At 32.9% G+C, this 24,321-nt stretch overlaps 1 protein-coding gene across 1 annotated transcript in view; it reads right to left on the bottom strand.

The window, feature by feature from the left end:
- Positions 1-24,321, bottom strand: part of LRP1B (LDL receptor related protein 1B) — a 1,956,425-nt gene that overhangs the window by 130,351 nt on the left and 1,801,753 nt on the right. The window contains exons 69-76 of the mRNA XM_080689945.1: positions 19,461-19,590; positions 17,755-17,861; positions 17,283-17,415; positions 11,903-12,025; positions 6,596-6,721; positions 5,648-5,785; positions 3,428-3,562; positions 393-512 (exon numbers count right to left, since the gene is read on the bottom strand). Of these exons, the coding sequence (XP_080546071.1) occupies positions 393-512; positions 3,428-3,562; positions 5,648-5,785; positions 6,596-6,721; positions 11,903-12,025; positions 17,283-17,415; positions 17,755-17,861; positions 19,461-19,590 (1,012 nt within the window). The remainder of the gene's footprint in view (positions 1-392; positions 513-3,427; positions 3,563-5,647; positions 5,786-6,595; positions 6,722-11,902; positions 12,026-17,282; positions 17,416-17,754; positions 17,862-19,460; positions 19,591-24,321) is intronic.

Raw genomic sequence — 24,321 nt, 5'->3', positions numbered from 1 at the left:
AATAAAAATAGAAAGAAGGAATAAGTTTCAGAGTTCTAAAGCACTGCAGAATAATTTGTTGGCTATAGCAAATTATTATATATATTTTATAAAGAACTAGGAGGTACAAATCTGAAGTTTCCCAATACAAAGAAACAATAAATGTTTAAGAAGGAAATGCATTACATGTTGTAAACATGAATCAAATTAGCAAACTGTACCTCATAAATATATACAATTACTTTGTACCAATTAAAACTTTAATTTAAAAATGCTAATCAACTAGTCAAATCAATTAGCATTAAAATATATTTATTTTATATTATCAAGCTGGTGCTAAAATGTAAAATAAAAATTTCCCCATAAGATTTATAATACAATTATAATTGCATTTGTAATGATAAAAATTTTACCTTTTGCTATGCAGGTATTATTTCTTTCTTGAAAATTCTGGTCACACACACATTTATATGATCCTTCTATATTTATACATTGGTGGGGACATGTGGCAAACACCAAACATTCATTAAGGTCTAGAAAAGAAGAGCTCAAAATAGCACCATCAAAATTCCAATTCATACTGTCATTCTTTGCAGGTTGCAAATAAAATTAGTTTTCTTTCTTTAATTTCTTATTTCTTTTTTCTTTTAAAATCCCTTTTTTTTTTTTTTTTTTGGTACTGGGCGTAGAACCCAGAGGCTTTCTACCTCTGGGCTATACTTCCAGACCTATTTTATATTTTATGTAGAAACAGGGTCTCACTAAGTTGCTGAGAGCCTCACTAAGTAGCCGAGGCTGGCTTTGAACCTGTGCGATCAGCCTCCCAAGCACGGGGATTACAAGCGTGCGCCACCATGCCCAGCTTTCTTTTCAAATCTTAAATTTGTGACTATATGAATAAGGAGCCATAATTATTCTTCACCATAGTTTCACTATGAAAATGTATTATTTCTATATTAATTGATTGTCTGCTTAAAATACTAAAATACTCATTTCAAATATCACACTTCTTACTATTTTCATTCACTCAAATAAATACTTCTCAAGGTTTCTTTGTAAGCCTATTTCTCATCATCTACCTCTGTACCTTTGCACAACCTATATAAAATTTCTTTGTTTTATCATTACTGTATGCATGTTTGTGTGTGTGTGTGTGTGTGTGTGTGTGTGTGTGTGTGTGTGTGTGTGCTATTATGGATTGAATCCAGGGGCATTGTATATCTGAGTTCTACTCCCAACCATATTCTTTTTATTTTGTTTTGAAATGGGCTCTCCCTAAATTGCTGAGGCCGACCATGAACCTGCTACCCTCTGCTTCAGCCTCCCACGTACTGAGATTGAAGTCATATACCACTATGTCAGGCTCCTTACCCACTTGTACATACAGAATTTCTACTCTTCTCTCAAGATCTAACTGAAGTGAAATAATTCTTGCTCTCCATTCATGAGGGGAGAGACGATCTGCCCCTTAGTTTCTGTTTGCTTTCCTGATGTCTCTTAGAGCATTGCTTCTATGATATATTTCAGAGCTGTGTTCATATGTTAATAACCCATTCTTGATTGTTGGTCGTGTACATAAGGTATGACATACTTATTTTTATTGCCACACTTTGCATGATAATTTGCAGAGAATGAAGATATTAATGCACCACTAACATGCTTTTAGCTGCATAAATATGATGTGGCTGGGTAAGAAGGACTGTAGTGACACTATGTGAATCAAACAAAATTCTGAATGTCTATCTATAAACAACTATACCTAAATCATAGCCATTTTAAAAACTTAAAAAGAGCCAGGGTTTAGTTTAGTGGGAGCATGTTCCTGGGTTAAAACTCTAGCACTGAAAACACAAACCAAAATCTTAAAGAAATTGTGTGTCTGTGTGTTTAGATAAAATTGATATGAAGACATAGGAAAGAATAAATCATTTTTTTTTATTTAAACAGAGAAAACTTAGGTTTGTCAGCTTTCGGTTTTTCTTTTTCTTTTTCTTTTTTTTTTTCTTTGGTGGTACTGGGGTTTCTGGAAGCCCTTCTACCTACAGGCTACACTCCCAGACCTATTTTCATATTTTCGGAAACAGGGTCTCTTAAGCCAGTGTGACTGGCTTTGAACCTGCTTGATCCTCCTGTTTCTGCCTCCCAAGCATGGGGATTACAAGTGTGCGCCACCAAGCCCGGCTAGGTTGTCAGCATTCAGTGCCCCATGGTAATAAATAAAATGTCATGAATAACCCAACAAAACATATTACTCAAAAAGTTTATATATGAAGCTGGGCATCGTGGTAAATGCTTGTAATCCTAGTACTTGGGAGGCTGAGACAGGAGGATCGCAGGTTGGAAGTCAGGCTCATTAAGTAGTGAGACTCTAAGTAACCTAGAAAGACCCTGTTTCTAAATAAAAATAAAATATGGCTGGGGTGTAGCTTGGAGTTAGAATGCCTCTGGGCTCAAATTTTAATCCCCAGTGCCACAAAAATAGTATATGTATGTGTGTGTGTGTGTGTGTGTGTGTGTGTGTGCGCGTATATATATATATATATATATATATATATATATACTCCTTTCTAGTGAGCATTATTAATTAATTTAAACAATTCTACATTGACTAACACTAATATAAAATCATTTTTTCTCTCAAAAACTATCACATAGAGTATTAAACAAGTTGGCGGTTAAAAGTATTTTAGAATTTTAGTATTTGAATTTACCTTGGATAAGCCTGACAGATATTTTACTTTGGACCATAATCACAGTAATAAGTAGCCATAAAAGCAAAGATTAGTTTCATCAGAGAACTGAGAGCAGGGGCATATCTGTCAGCATTCCATGGCTCTACAGTTAAAGCCCTGAAGTAAATTGCATTTGCATATAGCACTATGAGATTCTATCTATCCTACAACCTCGATTTTTAAAAAAAAGGTCTCCAGTAAGTTAACAGAGATTCATTTAGATCCTGGTTTTTTAAATTTTAAAAGATATACCTATAATAGAACGCATTATTTAAACATAGGGTTAAGACCAACGTGTCAAATTCTCTAAACATGGGTTGCCTATCACAGTATTGCAAACGCCACACTCCAGAGGATTGGAGGGAGTCACCATAAATTTTCTCTCAAGAAATGAGTCCTAATTCTCCAATAGTTCCTGAGCCAGCAATTTCATTATTTGCATGTCAAAACAATTCCTAACAATACAACTGAAACTCGTGCAGGCTGGAATTTGGTATTGAAAAGGCTTTGTAGCTTCAGTGACAGTTAGCTTAGCTCTACAAACAAACAGGCTCTTGACCCCAGAGACTTTTCCTCTCCTAAGTGAAATGGTATTACATAGATACACACCATTCCGATGAAAATCAATCCCCTGTCATCTCTCAATTTAGCAGCCTTGGAAGTCTTTTTTATAACTGAGAGATTTAAGAGCAAGCTGTTGAGGAAATGTACTCTACCTTCGCACTGCCTGTTTTTCATGTTTCTCCGAAATCCAGGCTTACAGCGACAGAAAACAGATGTTTTTATTTGATTACAATATGCATCATCTCCACATGGATTCACATTATCTTCACAGGTATATTCAGTGAGAGCTAGGGTTTAAAAATATGATCAAAACTAGTATAACTGATTCCTGAAGTGAGAGTTTATATTTTTTTAAAAAATTTGAAATGTTATTTATTGCTGCATGGATAATTCATTTTAAATGCACAAAATTATGGTCTTCTTTGAATTTCAGCCCTTGTTTCTTTGAAAGGTATAGAAGTAGATTAAAAACCTGAACTCATTTACATTAAATACAGTTGAGAGCAAACTGCCAACAGCTGGTATTTACTGCTATTGTCAAATCGGGCTACTTTCTCAAAGGAAGTAATGAGTTGATGATTTTAATGAAAGGCCATCTTTATCATGGCATAATTTGTGAGGGCTACCTCTTTTTCTTAGAATCAGGACATCTTTCCAAGTGAGGTGAATATTTATTTATAAACTAAATTTGGTATTTGTGAATTTAATCAAGGGCACTACTGAGTTACTCATCAGGAGGCTAAATCAGTAATTTGTTAAAATGTTTAGCCTGTATCGCATTTACTCTCAAGCTTCCACGTATGAGAGAAAACATACGTTCCTTCACTTCTGTGACTGACTAATCTCACTTAACATAATGTTATCCAGGTCCATCCATTTTTCCTGCAAATGACATAATTTTGTTCTTCTTTATTTCTGAATAGAATAATGATACTCTTATTTCTATTCAAGTATTCAAGAATTCAAGCAAGGCATTTATCACAAAATCAACTTTCCACCTCACATTTTCTGAAATTAGCTTAAGTGATATTGCTTTGGAATATATATATATATATATATATATATATATATATATATATATCCCATAATTTTGTAAACCATTCATTTGTTGATGGGCACCTACTTTGGTACCATAATTTGACTATTATGAATTGTGCTAACAGTGGAGTGAGGGAGGTGCTGTAGGTGAAGGTGAGGTATGGAGAGGTGGAGAATGAAGAATACACTTCTATTAATGTTATATACATATGTGAGAATACCATTGCCAATCTCAATATCTTGAATGGGGAATGGGGGAGGGGGAGCCAGGGAAATGCTTGCTAAGTGCTGGTTTTATTTATGCTACTATCACTATAAAATGCATTATGATGTGTGACTATAATGCACCAATAAATATATTTTAAAAAAGAAGAAAGAAAAAGTCTCTCAAAAAATGTTTAGTCTGGACACACCTATGAAAGTAATATTTGAGTATGTAATATGTTCTACTGGTTATAGATTACAACATAATTAGAACAGAGTAAGAGTTAGTTGTAGCTTCCAGCATATTAGTTCTAATTTCATTGCTTTATCTTCCACTCAGGAAAATATTTTAGAATGCAAATAAATGAAAGGGGTATTATTATAGAGATTTTACTGTATTATCTCTGAATAACAAATCAAATTTTTGAGAATGAGACTTTGTTAGGATTGTAACTACTGTTAATTTCTGCTGATTCTTGGATATTCTACAAATAATTAAATATAGCAGTTGAATTAAACCATCATTGGGAAACGTGTGGCTATAACCTGGTGCCATTATTTTACAACCTAGTGATGTGAAACTTAGATATATAAGTGAGAAAAAAATAAAGTTCCAAAAGTAGAAATTGTTTTGTGACTGTTATAAGAAATTTGAATTTAGACTCTTGAAAATCATTTTTCTTTAATATGAAAAATATGTATAGCAATAATTAATGTACCATGCACTGTAATTGAAAGAATATGGTGACATCTTACAAAATAACTCATTAAAATATTTTAAACACTGCATAAATTATTAAGACCTTTGCAGTGATACAAACAAGTATCACTGTGTATAAAATTAAAAAAATAGTAAATGTAGACTTTGTAAAATAAAGTTCTAAGGGATATAAATTTTTTTGCTTACATCAAAGTTGAAATTTGTATAATGAGCTCATAGATTTAGCTCTAGCAAGGCGATTCATCACAAAATCAACCTTTCATCTCATATTTTCTGAAATTAGCTTAAGTGTTATTGCTCTGGCAAAGGGCATTTTGAAGCACAGTCTTCACTAACAGTGGTATAAACTTTTAGTCTTGTTTAGGCATCAATTGTTCTTGTGTACTTGATTGAACAAAAACAGACTCACTTATTTTGCAGTCCTGCTCATCTGAACCATCGCCACAGTCATCAAGCCTATCACATTGAAGGTCCATGGGAATACATTTTTTGTTACTGCAAGCAAACTCATCCTTTTTACATGGCGTTGCTTTATATATGAGCTTACCTAAAGAGCCATAAAAAAGATTAGTGCTTCACAGTATCAAAATTAATTTAACAAGGACATGATATATTCAAAATTTTAACAATGCTATGAAAATCAGGGATGTATAATATTTTTGTTGAAACCCTGAAGGTAACAAAGGACATTATGAAACTTGAATTTTATGAAAATGATAATGCAGTAAATAACATAAATTTTTGAATAGTGGTACTAAATGGAACTTTTTAAAAGGGGCATAACTGTCTCAAAATGAGTCCTAGTCAAGTGTTGTCTGCAAATTATTTTTCAGTATTCATAAACCTTTGATATTAAGAACATGTTAAATATCAGGATATAAAAAGGGATTATACACATGGAAAAACAAGTATTTATGATCTCCCCAAATCAAGTATTTTAAAAATCTTTTTTAAAAAGATTTAAATAAATGTCTTAAATCTTTTTAAAAGGATTTTAAAAAACTTAAAAAAGTGCATTGCAATTATACAATTGTATCAAGATTTAGTGTGGAACCAACTATTTTAACCAGGAAAACTTAAACCACTATGTTGTTTTTCTCATGAAATTAGCAACTTTTTTTAAAAAAAATAAAGAGCCTTGTGGGGATTATGGACAAAGCCACAGAGTTCTTCTATGCAAATTGAATGACTTAATGTTAGTAGATTATTTTCATACCCTTTGAGAAGAAAAAGTGCCTGAGAAAAATATCTTCAGGCATGCTACATGAAAAAGTTTTCTTTACTTTTTAAGCCCTAAAATCATTATCTTATCTTGTAGCTGCTACTAAATCAATTATTTCTCATTAAACAGATTTACCACTACAGTGATCTTCATCTGAGTTGTCCCCGCAGTCGTCAATTCCATTGCATATTTTCTCGGATTGCAGGCATATTCTATTATTTCTGCATCTGTGAGGTCTTGTGGGTGGGCAGAGAAATTTGACTGAAAAAAAGAGAGAGAAATCCAAAGTGGCTGCTTTGGGTTCACTGCTTTATTAAGAACTCATTTCATTTGTCTTTCTGTTTCTTTCTTTTAAAAATCCATAATCTAGCTTTTATAAATACCTTTTAGGGGGAATATTGCCTGTTAGTGGATATTAGATATTATATATAATAATGGAAATTTCTGATTCAAGTTATTTATATTAACATCAAAACACTGTACAGGCCAATTGCTTGAATGAAGCAAGAAGAAAGTCAAACTTCATGGTCTCATGAACAACCTTATGCAGGATAGAGATTAAGCTGGCGTATGTTATAAAACCCAGTTGAAAGTAGGACATTCATTGAGGGGGGGGGGTTCCCAACAACCAATGCCCTGGATTTTTTATTCTATCTGTATAAAGAAATGTTTAGATTTGTATTTCAAGCACATAGAGCAATCTTACTTTCAATGTAAGTGTGTGTGTGTGTGTGTGTGTGTGTGTGTGTGTGTGTGTCAGAGACAGAGACAGAGACAGAGACAGAGACAGAGACAGAGAAAAAGACTAAAGGGAGAATAATAAAAAATTGAAATGAGAACCAGAAAATTTTATTCTTCAATCACTACAGATTTTAAAGACTTCTACCCTAAAGCCAGAAACCTCTCTATCTCTTAACATGGGTACTTTTCCAGGATTGCTCTTGGTGACTTAATATTCTTATTCTTGAACTGTTTGCTTAGATATTCTCCTTCATGCTCACTGATTTGCAGGCTGCTATCCCTGAGGGTTTTGGCATCTCAATATTGATTGTAGGACACACCCGGAAGAATTTCAAATTTGACAAATTCGCCTCTCAATTCATTATCTTTCCCTGATCCTCTTCCACCTAAACATGAACTTTGTCTTAAATCATAATTCAGTTAGAAACTTGGGGCTGTTCTAAATTGATTTCTGTCACCCACCTTCAACTTTGGGTAGCTAGCATATTTTGTTGATACTGTTCTTAAAGTTGTCATTTTGTGTTCATGTCTGGCAGTGACACTCAGAATAGTACAGCTCTTTAATAGTTCTTACAAAGATGTCTTAAATGTCTCCAGTTTTATTTCCCACTATCAGATCCTTACTAAAGCATGAAAACAATCAGTCTAAGATATTAATCTCACAATCTCTTCTATAGTTCTCCAATCACCTTCAGTAGATAATATAAGACACTTTTTGTGGCCCAATAGATGTGTCATTATCTTGTTCAGACCACTTCTACACTCATTCCTTGTCTCTTTGAGTATTATTTATAGAAGCTTCATACAAAGGACATATTACTTGACTGCCCCTTGATTTAATTAAAATATGGTTCTTTTTCAAGTATACACTCTCCCTGCTACATCTTTTTTGACCCTTGCATTATCTGGTATTTGGGTATATCCTAGTTTCCTTCCACTGCTCCCAGAACTTCATTGCCATATTTTCACAATATATGTTTTTAAAAACCACTAAAAACAGTAATTTTATTTCTCAAACATTTATCCACACCTCTCTCTCACTGCAGTTTTCTCATCAACCTTGTGACCATCATTCTCTCTCTAATTCATTGAAAACTCTCTCTCTCCTACAACATTCTTTTTTTTTCTTTTTTTCCTCTTCATTTAAATTCATTCCAGCATCTTGAACAACTTCAGCACTCACATGAGCAAACAACCAATACCTGGGTCTCTTACTTCCTTAAATTTAACTTTTAACCTTTTTTTTTTTTAATTTATCCAGGTTACCACTCTCTTAGAAGGTTGTGGACACATTGGTGGATTTCAACAAATTTCTCTTTTTAATTTAGCTAGTAACAGTTCCTGCCTCTTGCAGATAAGAACATTAACTGATACACATGGTTATAGCCTCTATTTTCAACTTCCTACAATAGCTTCATTTACAAAACCAGGCATATAAATGTCCCAAATTCTGGCCACAACTTCTTGTCATTTAAGATTTTTAACATAGCCTGTCCCATCATAACCCCTCTTCAATCTCATTGGTTTGTATAGTTTCTTATGTCCACCAATGTCTTACTTTATATTTATTTTCCTCCTTATTGATATTTACTTTTAACATATACAATATTGAACATTGTTATAAAGTACTCTGTTTTAATATAACTTTTTTTGTTGTTGTTATTGGGGATTGAGCCAAGGGGCATTCTACCTCTGATCTAATACCTAGCTCTATTTTATTTCTTGTTTTGAAACAGAGTCTCACTACTTTGCAGAGGCCTTGCTAAATTCCTGAGGCAGGATGGGAACCTGCCATCCTCCTGTCTCATTCTCATAAGTACTGGGGATTACAAGAGTGGGTTGCCACACCCAGATGTAAATACTGTTTTAGAAACTCCTTCCTTTCCAATATTATGGTTTCTCTGGCCACTTTTTCTTTTTTCATCTAGCTATCTATCAAAACCTAAAATTAAATGAACAAAACCATCTGCAAACCCAATGTCTGCATCTGGCAAGCTGGAGAACACTCAGATCATCATAGTACAGGACCAGCTGATATCACCTGCAGGAGTATTTATCAGTGCTACTTGGAACTTCTCCGTATGTCTGTAGGCATGCTCTACTCTCCTCTCTTCAACAATGATTCAAATCAGCATTCCTGCCAAAACTCACTATATCAAAGTTCCACCTTCTGTATATAAACATACTTTCTATTGCATGTACACACACGCATGTGAACAGGAGAAATGTAAAAATGGAATATTCCTAAATTTGTTTTACTAAATACATGCATATCTACCTGCATCTGGACATGGTCTACCAACTTATTTAAATCATTTTATTAACAGGATTAGAGAAAAAAATTACTCATATAAAAGTTATTTTTCCGCCTAGTCTGGAATTTTTTCCCTGCCTCCTCAGAAACCATTCCATCTTAATGTGTTATTACCTTGATGTCTCTGTTGCCTTACGATGTCTTTGTTGCCTTACTCTTTCTATTTTTCTTTTTGTTAATTGTACCTTGATCCCTCACTTGAGTCTATTCTGGCAGCTTATATTAATTTAGATGTTTAATATTATTAGATATTATTTCTCACAATTCAAGATTCAATAAAATACTTTATTACTTAGTTTTATAAATTACCCTTTTTCCTTCATCGCACATATCACATTTTATAATTATATATTTTGTGATCATTAATATCCATCTTCACTAGATTCTAAGCCCTTTGATATCAGAGTCCATATCTGTTTCTCTCATCATTATATCACCCAAATGAATCACAGCCTTTTGCTTAAGAAATATTGAATGCATGAATGACACTTTTTTCCTTGCTAATACTTTGCCGATGGTGGCTTTTAGTCAACATCCCACACAACTGTAACTTTCTGAACGCCCCTTGAGGCAGAGTTTATCTCTCTGCCTTATCTGTACATTTATTTATTCTATAATTGCTTGAAACACAATATATAAAAATTATGTTGTTTGTCCAACCAAATTAAGATTTTTGTCAAAACAGAACCACTTGCTCTTCTTTTTTATTTTAATTACTTTGTTCTATGACACACAATAACTTGACTTCATATTGATACTGATGACTGAGAGAAGCACAAAAAAAATTGAGACAGGCACTTTTTGTGTGTGAGTGTGTAGTATTGTGAAATGAACCCAGAGGGATTCTATCTCTTAGATATACTCTCAGCCCTCTTTTTATTCTTTATTTAGAAACAGGGTCCTATTAACTTGCTGAGGTTCACCTAAAACTTGTGATCCTCCCTTTTCAGGTTTCCAAGTACTGGGACTACAGGTGTGTGTGAACACACCAGGCTAGATAGGTAGATTTTACAAGGCCTTTCAGGTGTGCTGTGTGGAATACTCCTGAGAATAACTTTCTGGCACATCTAGAAGTGCTTCTGAAGGCAAGGGCTCTGAAACCATTCAGTGTTAGTTAATCACCAAATATTTCCTATTTCATTCACTAAATTTATGGTCAAGTGGTAGAGAATGGGAATATATTTAAATATGACTATGTATACATATATATGAGTGTATACTTTATAAAATAATGCCTTCTTCATTGATATTGGTAGATAAGTTATTATATTTGTATATATTATAATTCATAAGTAATTTAATCTCCAGTAATTCTATACAGCTTGTTTCTAATATGATGCAAGGAAAGGAGTCTCATCAGTCATCAATTTTGCCTATGGAAAAAGCTCTCTAAAAGCTTTGTCTTTTTTTTTTCTTAAATCTTTTTTAAAATCAAAGTTGTCTCCTTGTTTTGCATAATTTTTCAACTATAACATCAGTAGTCAAATATCGTAATCTATCAAAATGTATCACATGTTGACTTGAAGCACCAAATATAAAATAAAAATTAAATACATAAATCCATGCTGTATTTTTGTTATATTTGATAATGAAGTATTTTTCCTTAAATGTAGTATCTTTCCTTAGATTAATTATTGTTGAGATTGAATAAAAAAGGACCAAGAAGTTTGTAAAAATAAAAGATATACTTTACTTGGTATTATCAAATTGTACATTTTTATTCATCCTTTGCATAAATGTACACTTAACAAATACCAGTCAAGAGTAACTTATTACAGTTGTATAAATATTTTCAGGTTTAAATGTTAAATATTAAATAATCCCTATAACACCTGTGATTCTATGTTTTTGTACATATATATATATATATATATATAGTGTGTGTGTGTGTATGTGCAGTAGATATTCTTAGTAATCTTAATACAGATATGCATATATATATATATATATAAATTTCTCTGAGCAACTTTCATAGTGGTTAATTTGTGGTACTATGACATTTTATTATTCACATTTTCCCATTTACTTATCTGTTAAAATTGTTTTTAGCTTAACCCATCAATTTGGTGTGAAGCCAAAGTCCTTATATGTACCTGCTCTGTTTGAAAGGTCACCTAATCTAAGTTCTCCCAGACAGACAGACCATAATCTATTTTGTGAATAGCATTGACATGTGCAAGTTTGGATTTGAAAGGACTCTTCATAAAATCATGAACTTTGAACAATAATATCTTTATTACCTTGGTGAAAGCTGTGTCTGTGGTTATACCTTATCTCCCTAACCCCAGGGTGGCAGCACTTGTGGTTCACCTAAGACATATTGATTCACTGTGGTGCATTAGACCAGAAGATGGGAGCATGCTCTAGAGTCATGTGAAATGCCATACCACACATATCAGGAGCTTCATCAGAGTTGTCTCCACAGTCATCCTCTCCATCACACACCCAGAATTGTAGTTTGCAAAGGGAATTATTGCAAAGGAATTCATCAGCTCTACATATATTTCCTCCTTCATTTAAAACAAAAAAAAACAGAGTATTAGTACAGCCAGACAGCAGGAAACTTATCTTTCTCATTCATTTATTGCTTTTTTATATTTGTTACCTGTATAATACTAAGAACAGATCATGTCCAAAGTTTTATTTTAAGATATTAATCGACTGCTTTGTGCATGTATATTTCTATCACTATGAACCTCATTTATGATATAAAATTACAATATATATAAGTTAAAACAATATATGTATATATATAATTACAATATATATATAAAGGCAAATATATAAAATTACAATATATATATATATATAAGTTAAAACAGAAAATATTAAAAGTAAAATTTTATTCTAATGTGAAGCAAAACATTTTTAAAAATGATACTCATGGCTTGCAATTCAAGTCATTCTCATATTATCTTCCTACATATCATAACTTGTTATTTTGTTAAGGGAATGCTGAGAGATGCCAGGAGAAGGTTTTTCAAGTTCAGTTTATCTGTTTCTTATGTTACTGAAGGTAAAGAAATTTATATTTTAAAAGTATTAAGTTTGTTATTAAAATTTTATTTTAGTTAGGAACAATGCTGTTAGTACTATTAGGTAATTTGGTAGTATCTGAAATACTGTAGTATCTGAAATACTGATATTCTGGCTTACTAAAAATTTAGAATAACCAATAAATGATTTTATAGTTGCAGAAAACTAATTTTGTGAAAATAATGGAAATTTGGCCATATTATTTAATAATCTGTTTTTCTATTTTCTTAGTATAAAAATGTGCAATGAGGCATCCTTTTTAAAGGGTTTGCATATTTTTACACATATACATAAAAGCATTGGAAATACAAGAATATTATAACAAAATTGCTAAGTATATCTGCCACATGCAAAATATACAAAGAACTAATAAATTTGTGTTATATGTCTGGAGAGAGCAATGGTATACAGTGGTGAGTTCAGTGATTGAGAGTTAGATTTGAATTTTAGAATAAATATACTAGTTATGGCTTGGACAACTTGAAATGAAGACAGAGAGTAAAGGCAAGAATGGAGAAAGAATAACTGAAGAGGTATTACAATTATTTAGAAAAGAATTGATGTTTCCTTGTGTTAGAGAAGCTGCATTTGAGACCTTTTAAAATGATAGAATTCTCAGGACCCATTGGCTAAGTGGATGAAAGTGGCAAAGGAAAGTGAGCAGTCAGGCATGTCATCTCCATTTGGTTTCTGTGTGGACCATTGGTGGATGTTGGTATTATTCAAAAGATAAAGGATGATAGAAGGAGGAACAGGCTTAGAAGAAATAATAGCTCAGTTCATCTGAGGTACTGGTAGACAATCAAGCGGTAATGTCTAGCAGGCTAGTGAATGGATATATTGGTCTGAAATATAATATAGATTTCTGTGCTAATTATACAAATGTATCTAAGAATCAACAGAATATAGTTATTGTTTGATGTTTAGAAAAGAAAACAGAAGAATCCAACACAAAGATTCTATGATAAAGGCAAAGACTTTTGGAAAGACAGAGTTTCTCCAAAAGAAAATGTAAAAAATAAGTTTGTCACGAGTGTTGTCTTTATTCAAAATTAAAATCCATAAACTATGAAGGATAATTCCAATTTTTCCAGAATAAAAATTCTGACTAATTCTCATTGCATGTTGTTTTACAGTAGTGTAAATAGAAACAGAATTTGTGAACTCCTGACATCCTCAGATTATTTTAGAAAATTCTATTTGTAGTACATCAGCTTTGTTAAAAAAAAAAAAAATGGGTTCACAGCCGGGCGTGGTGGCACACGCTTGTAATCCCCACGCTTGGGAGGCAGAGACAGGAGTATCGAACAGGTTTGAAGCCAGCCACGCTGGCTTAAGAGACCCTGTTTCAAAAAAAAAAAAAAAAAAAAAAGTATAAAATAGGCCTGGAATGTAGCCCGAGGTACAAGGGCTTCCAGGAACCCCAGTACCACACACAAAAAAAGTGGGTTCCCTAAGGTATTGCATTAGATACCACTATAATTTTCCCCATAAGAGTGTTGGGCATGCCACTGATTTTATTAAGAAGTAAAATATAAGTCAAATGATAATTGCAACAGAAAGAAAAAGGTTTTATGATAACCTAATAAAGACTTCTTGTTATATGGAAAAAATTTGCATTTCAAAAAAGCATCATGGGGCTACTGCATCTCAATTAAAATGCTCTTTTGAAATGGCATGACGCACATACAAACAACAGGAAAAGGTATAATTTAAAGAGATTGGATGAATTAAAATTCCAGTTTCCTAGTCATATTCTTGATCAGCTCAACAGGAGGTTATTAGAAAAATAGAAAAGTATATGTTAATTAACAATGGCACGTCTAAATTATAGCTGAGCCCTTGTAGGTTCATAGCAATCCGGTCAAGTGCATCATCACAGAAAATAAGCACCTAGAGTTCTCATCTTAATTTGGGTTGAGAGAAGCTTTAATATATGATAATATTTTATAATTTACATAAGTAGTTTACACATTTCAAGCTGATGATTACTAAAAAGAATACCTCTCAGTCTTTTCCACCACAATTGCCATAAATAGAGTAAAGTTTGAAAGGTCAGGCCAGAATGAGCACTGAAGTTCATGGAGGCTGCTTTACTTTTAAATGCAAATGCTACATTTATTTCCATAGAGTTGGGATTTTAGAAGTAAACAGGTAAAATTGATTGACTGAGGAAATAATGCCATGCAGATCCTACAGCATCCTTAACTTCCTGGCCCCAATACTAAGCTCTTATTAGCTCATAGGTACAGATTAAAGATAAACAAAAGTGGTATTTAAATAGAAAGTATGTTTCTGGTTTTCAATTTCCCAAAACCCTTGAAATACAGTTATCCAATACGTGAGTCACTTCCTGAGCCTAAATTAAATACTAAAACACAAAACTTTGTTGAATCTTAAGGTGCAACTATTCAAGTTCAAAGACTTCGACCCCTAAAGCATTTCATTGAAACTTACTTACCTAGCAGCAAAGAAACTCAAAGAAAGAAATGTGAGTGGACAGAGAGAGAGAGCGTGGGGCTTTCAAACAATTGTGAGTCACAGAATTAAAGGCTCTAAAACTTTTTTTTTTTAAACTGGGGATTGAACCAAGGAGCATTCTACCTCTAAGCTATACCCCCAACCCGTTTTATTTTTTTTTATTTGAAAGCATGGTCTTAATAATTTTTTGACTCTTAATAAATTACTCAGGCTAGCCTTGAACCTGTGATCCTCCTGTATCAGCATCCTAAGAACTGGGATTACAGGTGTGCGCCACCATGTCCAGCTCTACTAGATGTTTAATCTTATTAACTTAAAGAGTTAGCTAATATCTTATTAATTTATTACTATTAATCTTGATCTTATTAGTATTAATATTAATCTTATTAATTTAGTGAGGACCTCTGCAACTTAGTAAAACCTTGTTTCAAAATAAAGAATAAAAAAATAGGTCTGGGGGTAGAATACCCCCAGAGATAGAATACCCCTGAGTTCCATCTCCAGTTAAAAAAAAAGATTAAACATTTAGTAGAATCTTTATAGATCTGAAAAACACTTCAGATATTCCATTTTGGCCAGGATATGATAAATTTTTAAAAAAGAGTAGCAGAATATAAGGCTGGGAGGTATAATGAAATCATTCCCTTAAGACCCGCACTGTCTTTCTTAGGTGTTCGATGTAACCAGACACTCTTGAATAAAGGTTGACATAATCAGTTTCAGTTAAGTAAGACAAACCTGGTAGCTGTCAAGAATGAGCATTGGAGAATAGTGGGGTGGTACCACCTAAGCCCAGGCAAGAATCAGTAGAAGACTGACCTGGACTAGTTGCATGACTGAAATTGAGGATGGAGGTTATGAGGTGGAGTGACATAATCATCATCCTAAAGTCTTTGAAAATAAGAGCAAATGAGCCATTGCTGTCATGATGTTTGTTATATAGAGAATGTAAACGTGAGCCAGGCGTGGTGGTGCACACTTGTAATCCCAGTGCTTGAGAGGCTGAGACAGAATCACACAGGTTTGAAGCCAGCCTCAGCTACTTAATGAGGATCTCGGCAATTAACTTAGTGAGACCCTGTTTCCAAATAAAATATAAAACAGGTCTGGGAGTACAGCATGGAGGTAGAAAACCTCTGGACTCCACCCCCAATACCACCAAAAAAAAAAAAAAAAAAAACGTAAATGTGAGAACTTTACCAAAGTTGGAAACAGACATCATGGATGTTTAACTTTTGATTATTTTCTGTAACACACTGCATATTTTCAAGAAAATCAAATTTTCTTCTGAAAATAATACTCTATCAGGTTTGCGATGGAGATATAAATCATACACACCTATCTAATATTAAGAAAATGATAAACATTTTTCCTTAGTGACTAAGTATTTACAGAAGTAAATATTTTAGATAGACCTAAACAATATAGACCCTGAGTCCATTTTCAAATGCATCCTGTGTCTTATCTATTATCATGTCTATAGCAAAGTCTATTGAGAGACTTTCATAAGTGGTCACAACAAAAATGTATATTTAAATATCATATTTCACCACATAAAAATGAGAATTGCATAATTTATGATCATTTTAAACGTCAACACACAATTTCCTTGCTTTAATTCTCATTTAGTCAAAATAGTAACAATTACTGCTTTTAATGTGATGATTTACAATGAAAAAGTAGTTATGTCTCAGAAAGTCAGCTCCACATAGCTGGAAAATAATACATCGGAAAATAAAAAATTGTCTTCCCAATTACAAAAAAGGCCATTACTTACCAATACAGCAAGAAAAATAGTTGAGGCACAACGTATAATCTTTATATTATACAGCATATGAATGTATACAATGTAGTATGTCATATGTTCTTCTTGTTCTTTCAGAATAAGAGTCAAGCAATGTGGAAGAGAATCATACAAAGAATACCAAAAAATACTCTCACAGTCATTAGTGCGGAGACTGTGTTCTTCATATATTCCTGCTCCTGACCCTGCACTTAGTCTAAATACATCTACCTCCTAGGCTCTCAATAAACCCTTGCCCTGCAGTCATCTTTGTCATGCACAGATTCAGATATAGTGTCTTAAAGTGCCCTAGATTTTGCTTATTTAAAACGCTGTTATGTAATGCAAGGAAAAAGAACACAGGGAGTCAACTAATGATCCTCTCCTCTGGCTCAGCACACACTGCTTCCTCTACCCAGCACCTTAACCTCCCTTCTCTGGCTCGTGGGCACACATGGAGACCTTACCTCTGTCACAGCTCTCTTCATCACTGCCATCCACACAGTCCTGCATCCCATCACACAGCCATCTAATTGGAATACAGTGGGCTTTATTTTTGCATCGAAACTGATCTTCCTTACATGCAGTCACACAGTCCATCTGTGCAAATACAAATGGGCACTGCAGTTTTCATTAATGATCATGATACAATCACAGGCAAAACACGCATGCAGCTAGCTTATAGTACTAGAGACTCACTACAGAGTGCATTTTATTTTAGTTTCGCTGAATGAATATAAAATCTACAGATGGCAATGGGCTTTGAAATGCAGACAGTAGGAAGATTGGGGCATTGTCAGAGATGACTGCACTCAGTGTATCTGTCTAATATTTTACACAGTGCTAAAAACCAAGGCGCTGTGTCTTTATTCTCATTGTCTTTCTTTCCCATTCCTAGTTCATATAATTCAAAGATTTTAATCAAACAATAGGTTTTACCTCATCTGAACCATCAGCGCAATCATATTCTCCATTACATTTCAAAGAAGCTGAAACACATCCTCCACTGGCACATATGTATTCACTTGATGAGCATGTGGGAGAAGCTGAATACAATTATAAAGTTAAGGTTTAGAGAGAGCAAAAGTAATGAATGGTTGGGGAGAAAAACATATGAAAATATAAATTCATTGATTATAATAAGATATATTCCTTAGACTATATTCAGCAATTGTTATTAAAGATTCATTTAAAATGTTCTTTGCAATATCATTGCATTATATTCAGTATATTTTAATGGTATAATAACCAGTTCAGTAAGGTTTTGGCTCATTAAAGAGAAAAAAATTTCAATATTCTCTATCTTTTTGATTTTGAATATTTCACAATTTTAAATTATTTTAAAAGACAAAAGTCTCAAATTACTTTCAAAATTATAAAAATACTAAGTAATCATTGGGAGTGTGAATTGTGAAAACAAAACTTGAAAATTAAAAAAATACTTGAAAATTTTGTCATGGTCCCAGGTCCAACAATACCTATTTGGATTTAAATATATGTAATATTGAAAAAGTTGTTAAGAAGTTTACTGTGTTTGATGCTTTAAACATGAATACATGTATAGCTAATGGAGCTTATAGGACTTACACTATGCCTTTATGATGCAGAAATTAAATGCAAGGAGATAAATAAGTTACTATTGCTATTAAGTCTAATTAATTAACATAAAATTATGATATCTCTGTTTTGCAGATTCAAGTTTTCTAGGCTTGCATTCAAACCTCTGGGGTTCTGACCTTATATTAGACCACTATACAGTTGAAAGTACTTGCTTAATGACTTTGTGGCCTGAATTGCTCAGTCTAAAAATGCTAAAAAGCTTGTTCCTTCAGTTTTTATTTCTTTTAATTGGCAGTTTTTGTCTAGAGGAACTTTATTAGTATATTCTAAGAACCTGTCTGGATTTAGTAAGAAAAAAAATGTGGTTAATTAGCCATATGAATCGTGGATATAGTACCGAGGAATGGAAAAATGTGTGCCTTATTTATGTTACTCTGACCCAGTCTCTCAAAGTATGTTCTCATGGTTATACACAGATTATAATATCACTTTATCCAGTAGTTTTAGTTCAAGAAAATATAATTAAAATATAAAATTAAAAAATAAATTTTATTGGGCATATTTATAGAACCATGTTTAAGAACATAAATGCATAAATTAGATTAATTTTGTCTGTACTCTGGTTTTGCTTCCTATTTTGATTTTGATTTTGGTGCAAGATGCAAATACAATTGATAGGCTTATGTTTCTTCATAGTGACACATTGAAACGACTGCATTCTGTTTTATACCATTGATTTCCAAAACTGAAAACGCAACTTTTATCATACTTAAAATTTCAACATATTTCATTTTGCTATTTGGCAAAATAATTTCAAATGGTGTGATAAGACATAGAAACCAGTAAATCTAATTTGGCCAAATAATTCTTGAATCTCATACATAAATAATTACCTTATCTGCCAAAACACTTTTGAAACATATAAAGGGCATATCAATTAATTTATCATCAGATACTTCAGATTATTTCTTAAAAACAATAAATAAGTGCATGTGTGTCCCACTGCTTCCTGAGTATCACTGCTTAAATTTAAATTTTACCCAGTATAATTGTCAGCTAAGGTAAACCCATCCCAATCATCTCACCTGGCTCACAGTTTTTCTCATCTTCTCCATATTTACAGTCCTCGTGGCCATCACATTTCCATTTTGCTGATATACACTGACCATTGGCACACTGGAACTGATCTTTGGAACAGCTTGTTTCACAATTTCTCTGTCATATGCAACACAGCATAATTAAAAATAAAATTCTTAGAAAAATATCTAAAACCCTCAAAGACAACTGGAAGACATATGCACAGAAACTAAGTGTATAAGTCACCTCTACCACATACAAGGAGCTTAGATGGTCATACTTTCAGTCTATAACTGTGCAAAATGATTATAGTAATTTTCCATTTCAATTGTTACAGTGGGTTATCATAAAACAGGGAAACTAAAAACAAACATAAATTTCATTACTTAGTCATCACATTTAAATTATTTTTGATATATCATTCTCTAATAGATAATTGCAAGATAATAAATTTTTAATAATTTTAGGTGATAAAAAAAAGATTGTGGGGTAATACAAGTGTTAAACGGATTTATAAGCAATTATATCCAGTTCACTGGGGCTTGGGGTTGGGGGTAAGGGGTGAAATATAAAACAAGCAAGAATCCTAAGGCAAATCTCTTTTGCACTGGCAAGACTTCTCCTAGTGATCTCCTTCCCCTTCTTTCCATCTCTTTCCCTCTGCACTGGTCCTTCCACAGCTTTAGCTAGTGCTCACAAATGCCTTTTCTCTTCTGACATTTATTCCTAAAGAACTGTGAAATGAGCTGTCACAGTCATCATTTCTGCAAGGCTGCCTACAGATTTTATTTGGAAATCAAACAAGATGGTGGATTTACCTTTGGGTATCTTTCACTTCTGTGTGTGTGTAGTTGAGGGGCAGAGGTAATGAGGATTGAACTCATGAGCATTCTACCTCTAAGCTACATCACCAGCTATTTTTATTTTTATTTTTATTTTTATTTTTATTTTTATTTTTATTTTTAAGCAAGCCTCACTAACTTACAGTGTGCTAGCCTCAAAACCATAATCTCAGGATGCTCCATCTTGCTGAGACAGTATTTTTCTCTTGTAAAGTATTGTCTTTTCTGGTTAACCTGCACTTGCCCATTTCATCAAATAAAGGCACCAAACTCTCCGGCTATGTTTCTCCTGGGCAGCAGAGCAAGTTCACTCACCAGTCACTATTTTCCCGGTTTCATCCCCATGTAAAGAGAAAGAGTTTACTTGCTAAACTCTAAAAATTGTTTTTGGGGGGGTGAAAATTTAATTAGACTACCTGTTATCTAATCAATAGCATTCTTCCCTTCTTTTCTCAAATATTAACGGTTTACCATTTGCCAGGGGCTTTCTCAGGTAACGATAAAAGAAAACCAAAATTTATATCATGTAGTTGATAAATTCATAGACTTGTATAGACTTCCATGGAAGACTAACATCCAAATAAATGTCAGTAAGATACACTATTAAGGGAAAAGAACATGGAACTTTTAGACAAGGCACCACTGAACAAGGTTAATCAGAAATGAAACAAAATAAAAATAGTTTTGTATGTGCAAGGATAATTTGAAATGTATAGTATATGAAGGCTAATCCAGGGCATGGATAATAGTGTGAGAGATGCTGGAGAAGTGGCCAAGGCCATGGTCTCAAGAAAGAGATTTCACATGTGTTTTCACCACGAACTTCCCACACAGATGTAGTATCTGGGACATAACATTCAATAAAAAATAGTGAATGAATGAATGAAGTAGCATATGTAAAAATAGAATACAAATTTAAATAATTTTTCTACTTTTTAACTTAAATTTATTTTAAGTGATGCATAAAAAGACAACATTTTACATTTTAAGAGGGTGATACATGGTGTTTCAATACATATATATTTAGATAATGTTCAAATTAGAGTAAATATCTGTCACCTCAAACATTTATCATTTCTTCATGGTAAAATATTTCTTCATGGTAAAGTGCTTTCTTTCAACTTTTGTAATATACAATTCATTTTGTTACCCATAGCCAATGTATTATGGAATAGCTTAACAAACTTGCTCTACCATCTATCTATAACTTTGATCAAGTTCTTCCAACTTTCCCTATCCCTTACTTTCCCCCAGCCTCTGGTAACCATCATCCTATCCCTAATTTCTATGAAAGCAATATTTTAGATTATATATATTAATATGGTCATATAGTATTTGTCTTTCTGTGTTTTTTTTTTCACTTGAAGTAATGATCTCAAATTTCATCCATGTTGTCATAAATGACAAAATTTCATTTTTAGGTTTTGGTAGTATTCTCATGTTTATAGGCAATACATTTTTTTTAATCCATTCACCAGCTGATAGATATTTCAGTTGTTTCCATTTCTTGGATATTGTGAATAGCATCACAGTATACAAGGAAGTGCATATGCCTTTTTGACATATTGATTTTATTTCCTATGACCGTATGCCCAGTAGTGGTACTGCTGGATCATATAGTATTTCTTGTTTAAATTTTTTTTACGGAATATGGGGGCATCATGGGAAATTCCCTCATTTTTTGTAGGGAGGGGAATACAGGGCTTTCTACTTCTGAGCTACACCTCCAGCCCTGTACATTTTTTTTTTTTAAGCAGGGTCTAAATAAATTGTGAAGGGCCTCTCTAAGTTGCTGAGACTGGCCATGAACCTGCAATCTTCCTATCTCAGTCTCCCATCTATTGGGATTATAAGCCTGTACCATCATACTTGGCTAGTTTTAATTTTTTGAGGAAATTTCATACTGCTTTTCATCATGGTTATACTAATTTATATTCACACTAAGTGTGTGCAAGAGATTCCTTTCTCCACATCCTTACTAGCATTTGATTTTTTTATAATATCCATTGAAATGACATCAGATTGTGCTTTTATTTGCATTTCCCTGATGATTATAATGCTAAGCATCTTTATATATGTTTTGCTTTTTGCAAATGTTTTGAGAAATATCTAATTAAGCCTATTGCCCATTTCTAACTTAAGTTGATTTTTGCCATTTTTTCGTGCCCCCTATATATTCTATCATCTTTTTTCAGATGTATAATAAGCAAGTATTTTCTTCATTTTGCAGTTATTATTTTCACTGCATTAACTTTTATCTTCCTCTGTGCAGCATTTTTTACTTCAATGTAATACCATAGATATAATTTTGCTTGTTTCCTGTGATTTTGGAGGTCTTGTTCAAAAAACTCTTCCCATTATAATATACTGTACCATTTCTCCTATTTTGTCTTCTAGCATTCGCATAGCTTCTGGTCTTGTATAAGGCTTTAGTCCATTTTGAGTTGATTTTTATAAGTGGTGAGACATCGGGGTTTAATTTCATTCTTCTGTAGGTGAATGTCAAATTTTCCATGTACCACTTTAAAAACTTTCCTTTTGCAATGAGTGTGCTTAGTACCTTTGTTGAAAATCAGTTGACTGAAAATATGTGGATATGCTTCTAGACTTTCTGTTCTGTTCTATTAGTGTTTGTGTCTGTTTTATGCCAGACCATGTTGCTTTGATTTTTATAAATTTGTAGTGTATCTTAAAGTTAGATTTTTATGCTTTCATCTGAAATTTAGGACTGTTTGTTTCTAGTTTTCTGAATAATGCTGGTGGTGTTTTTGTAGAGCTTGAACTGATTTTGCCTATTATGTTTGGTAGTATGGAGATTTTAGTAATATTAATTTTCCAACCCATAAATCCCATATATCTTTTGACATTTTAGTATTTGTTCTTCTCAATTTCTTTCATCAGTGTTTTATGATTTTCTTTGTATATATCTTTTAATTCTTTGGCTGAATTATTTATATTTAATTAATTTATTTATTTATTGTAGCTATTATACATGAGATTGCTTTCTTGATTTCTATTTTAGATACTATACTACCAGTATATAGCAATGCTACTAATTTTTGAGTATTTTTACTGCATCCTGCAACTTTGGTAAATTATTAGCTCAGAGCTTTTCGGTGGAATTTTTGGGATTCTGTATTTATAAATTCATGTCATCATCAAACAGTGACTAAAACTTTTTTTTCCGAGCCGAGCATGGTGGCGCACGCTTGTAATCCCAGCATTTGGGAGGCTGAGACTGGAGGATCGCGGTTTCCGGCTAGTCTCAGCTACTTAGTGAGGCCCTCTGCAACTCAGTAAGACCCTGTTTCAAAATAAAGAATAAAAAATTGTGCAGGGCGTGTAGCTTGGAGGTCAAATGCCTCTGGGTTCCATCCCCAGACCCACAAAAAAATAAATAAATAAAATAAAAACTTTCTTTTTCCAATTTGAATGATCTTTATTTCTGTTGCTTGATTGCTTGGTCAGCTCCTCAAAAATGTTTACAGCGCATCTCTATCTTGGTCCAAATCATAGAGAGAATGTTTACAGCTTTCTCACGCAATGTAGCATTAGCTGTTATCTTAATATAACTGGTCTTTACAGTGTTGAGGTGTATTATTCAGTGTTTTTATCATGAAGAAAAGTTGAATTTATAAAAGGCTGCTTTATTTCTATTGAGGTGACCATATGGTTCTTGTTCTTCATTCTGTTGATGTACTGTGTCATGTTTACTAGTTTATATATATTGACATGCTTATATCCTGGAGATGAATCTCGCTTTATCATGATGAATAATCTCTTAAATTTGCTGTTGGATTTGAGTTGCTAGTATTTTGTTGAAGGTTTTTGTGTCTGTTCATTAAAGATATCAGCCTGCAGTTTTCCTTTTTTTCTTTTGTTGTTTTTCCCCCTATGTGGTTTTAGTATGTAATTACACCTGATTGACATCAGAATCATGTATGTATTTAGATTTAAATAACGTATTTAAACAATGTATTTAAAACCATTTCATACTTAAAATAGCTGCTCAACAAACATAAATAAT

Source organism: Muscardinus avellanarius (genome assembly GCF_963383645.1).
Source record: "Muscardinus avellanarius genome assembly, chromosome: 2".
Classification (NCBI taxonomy): Eukaryota; Metazoa; Chordata; class Mammalia; order Rodentia; family Gliridae; genus Muscardinus; species Muscardinus avellanarius.
This window is presented reverse-complemented; position numbering and strand designations above follow the sequence as displayed.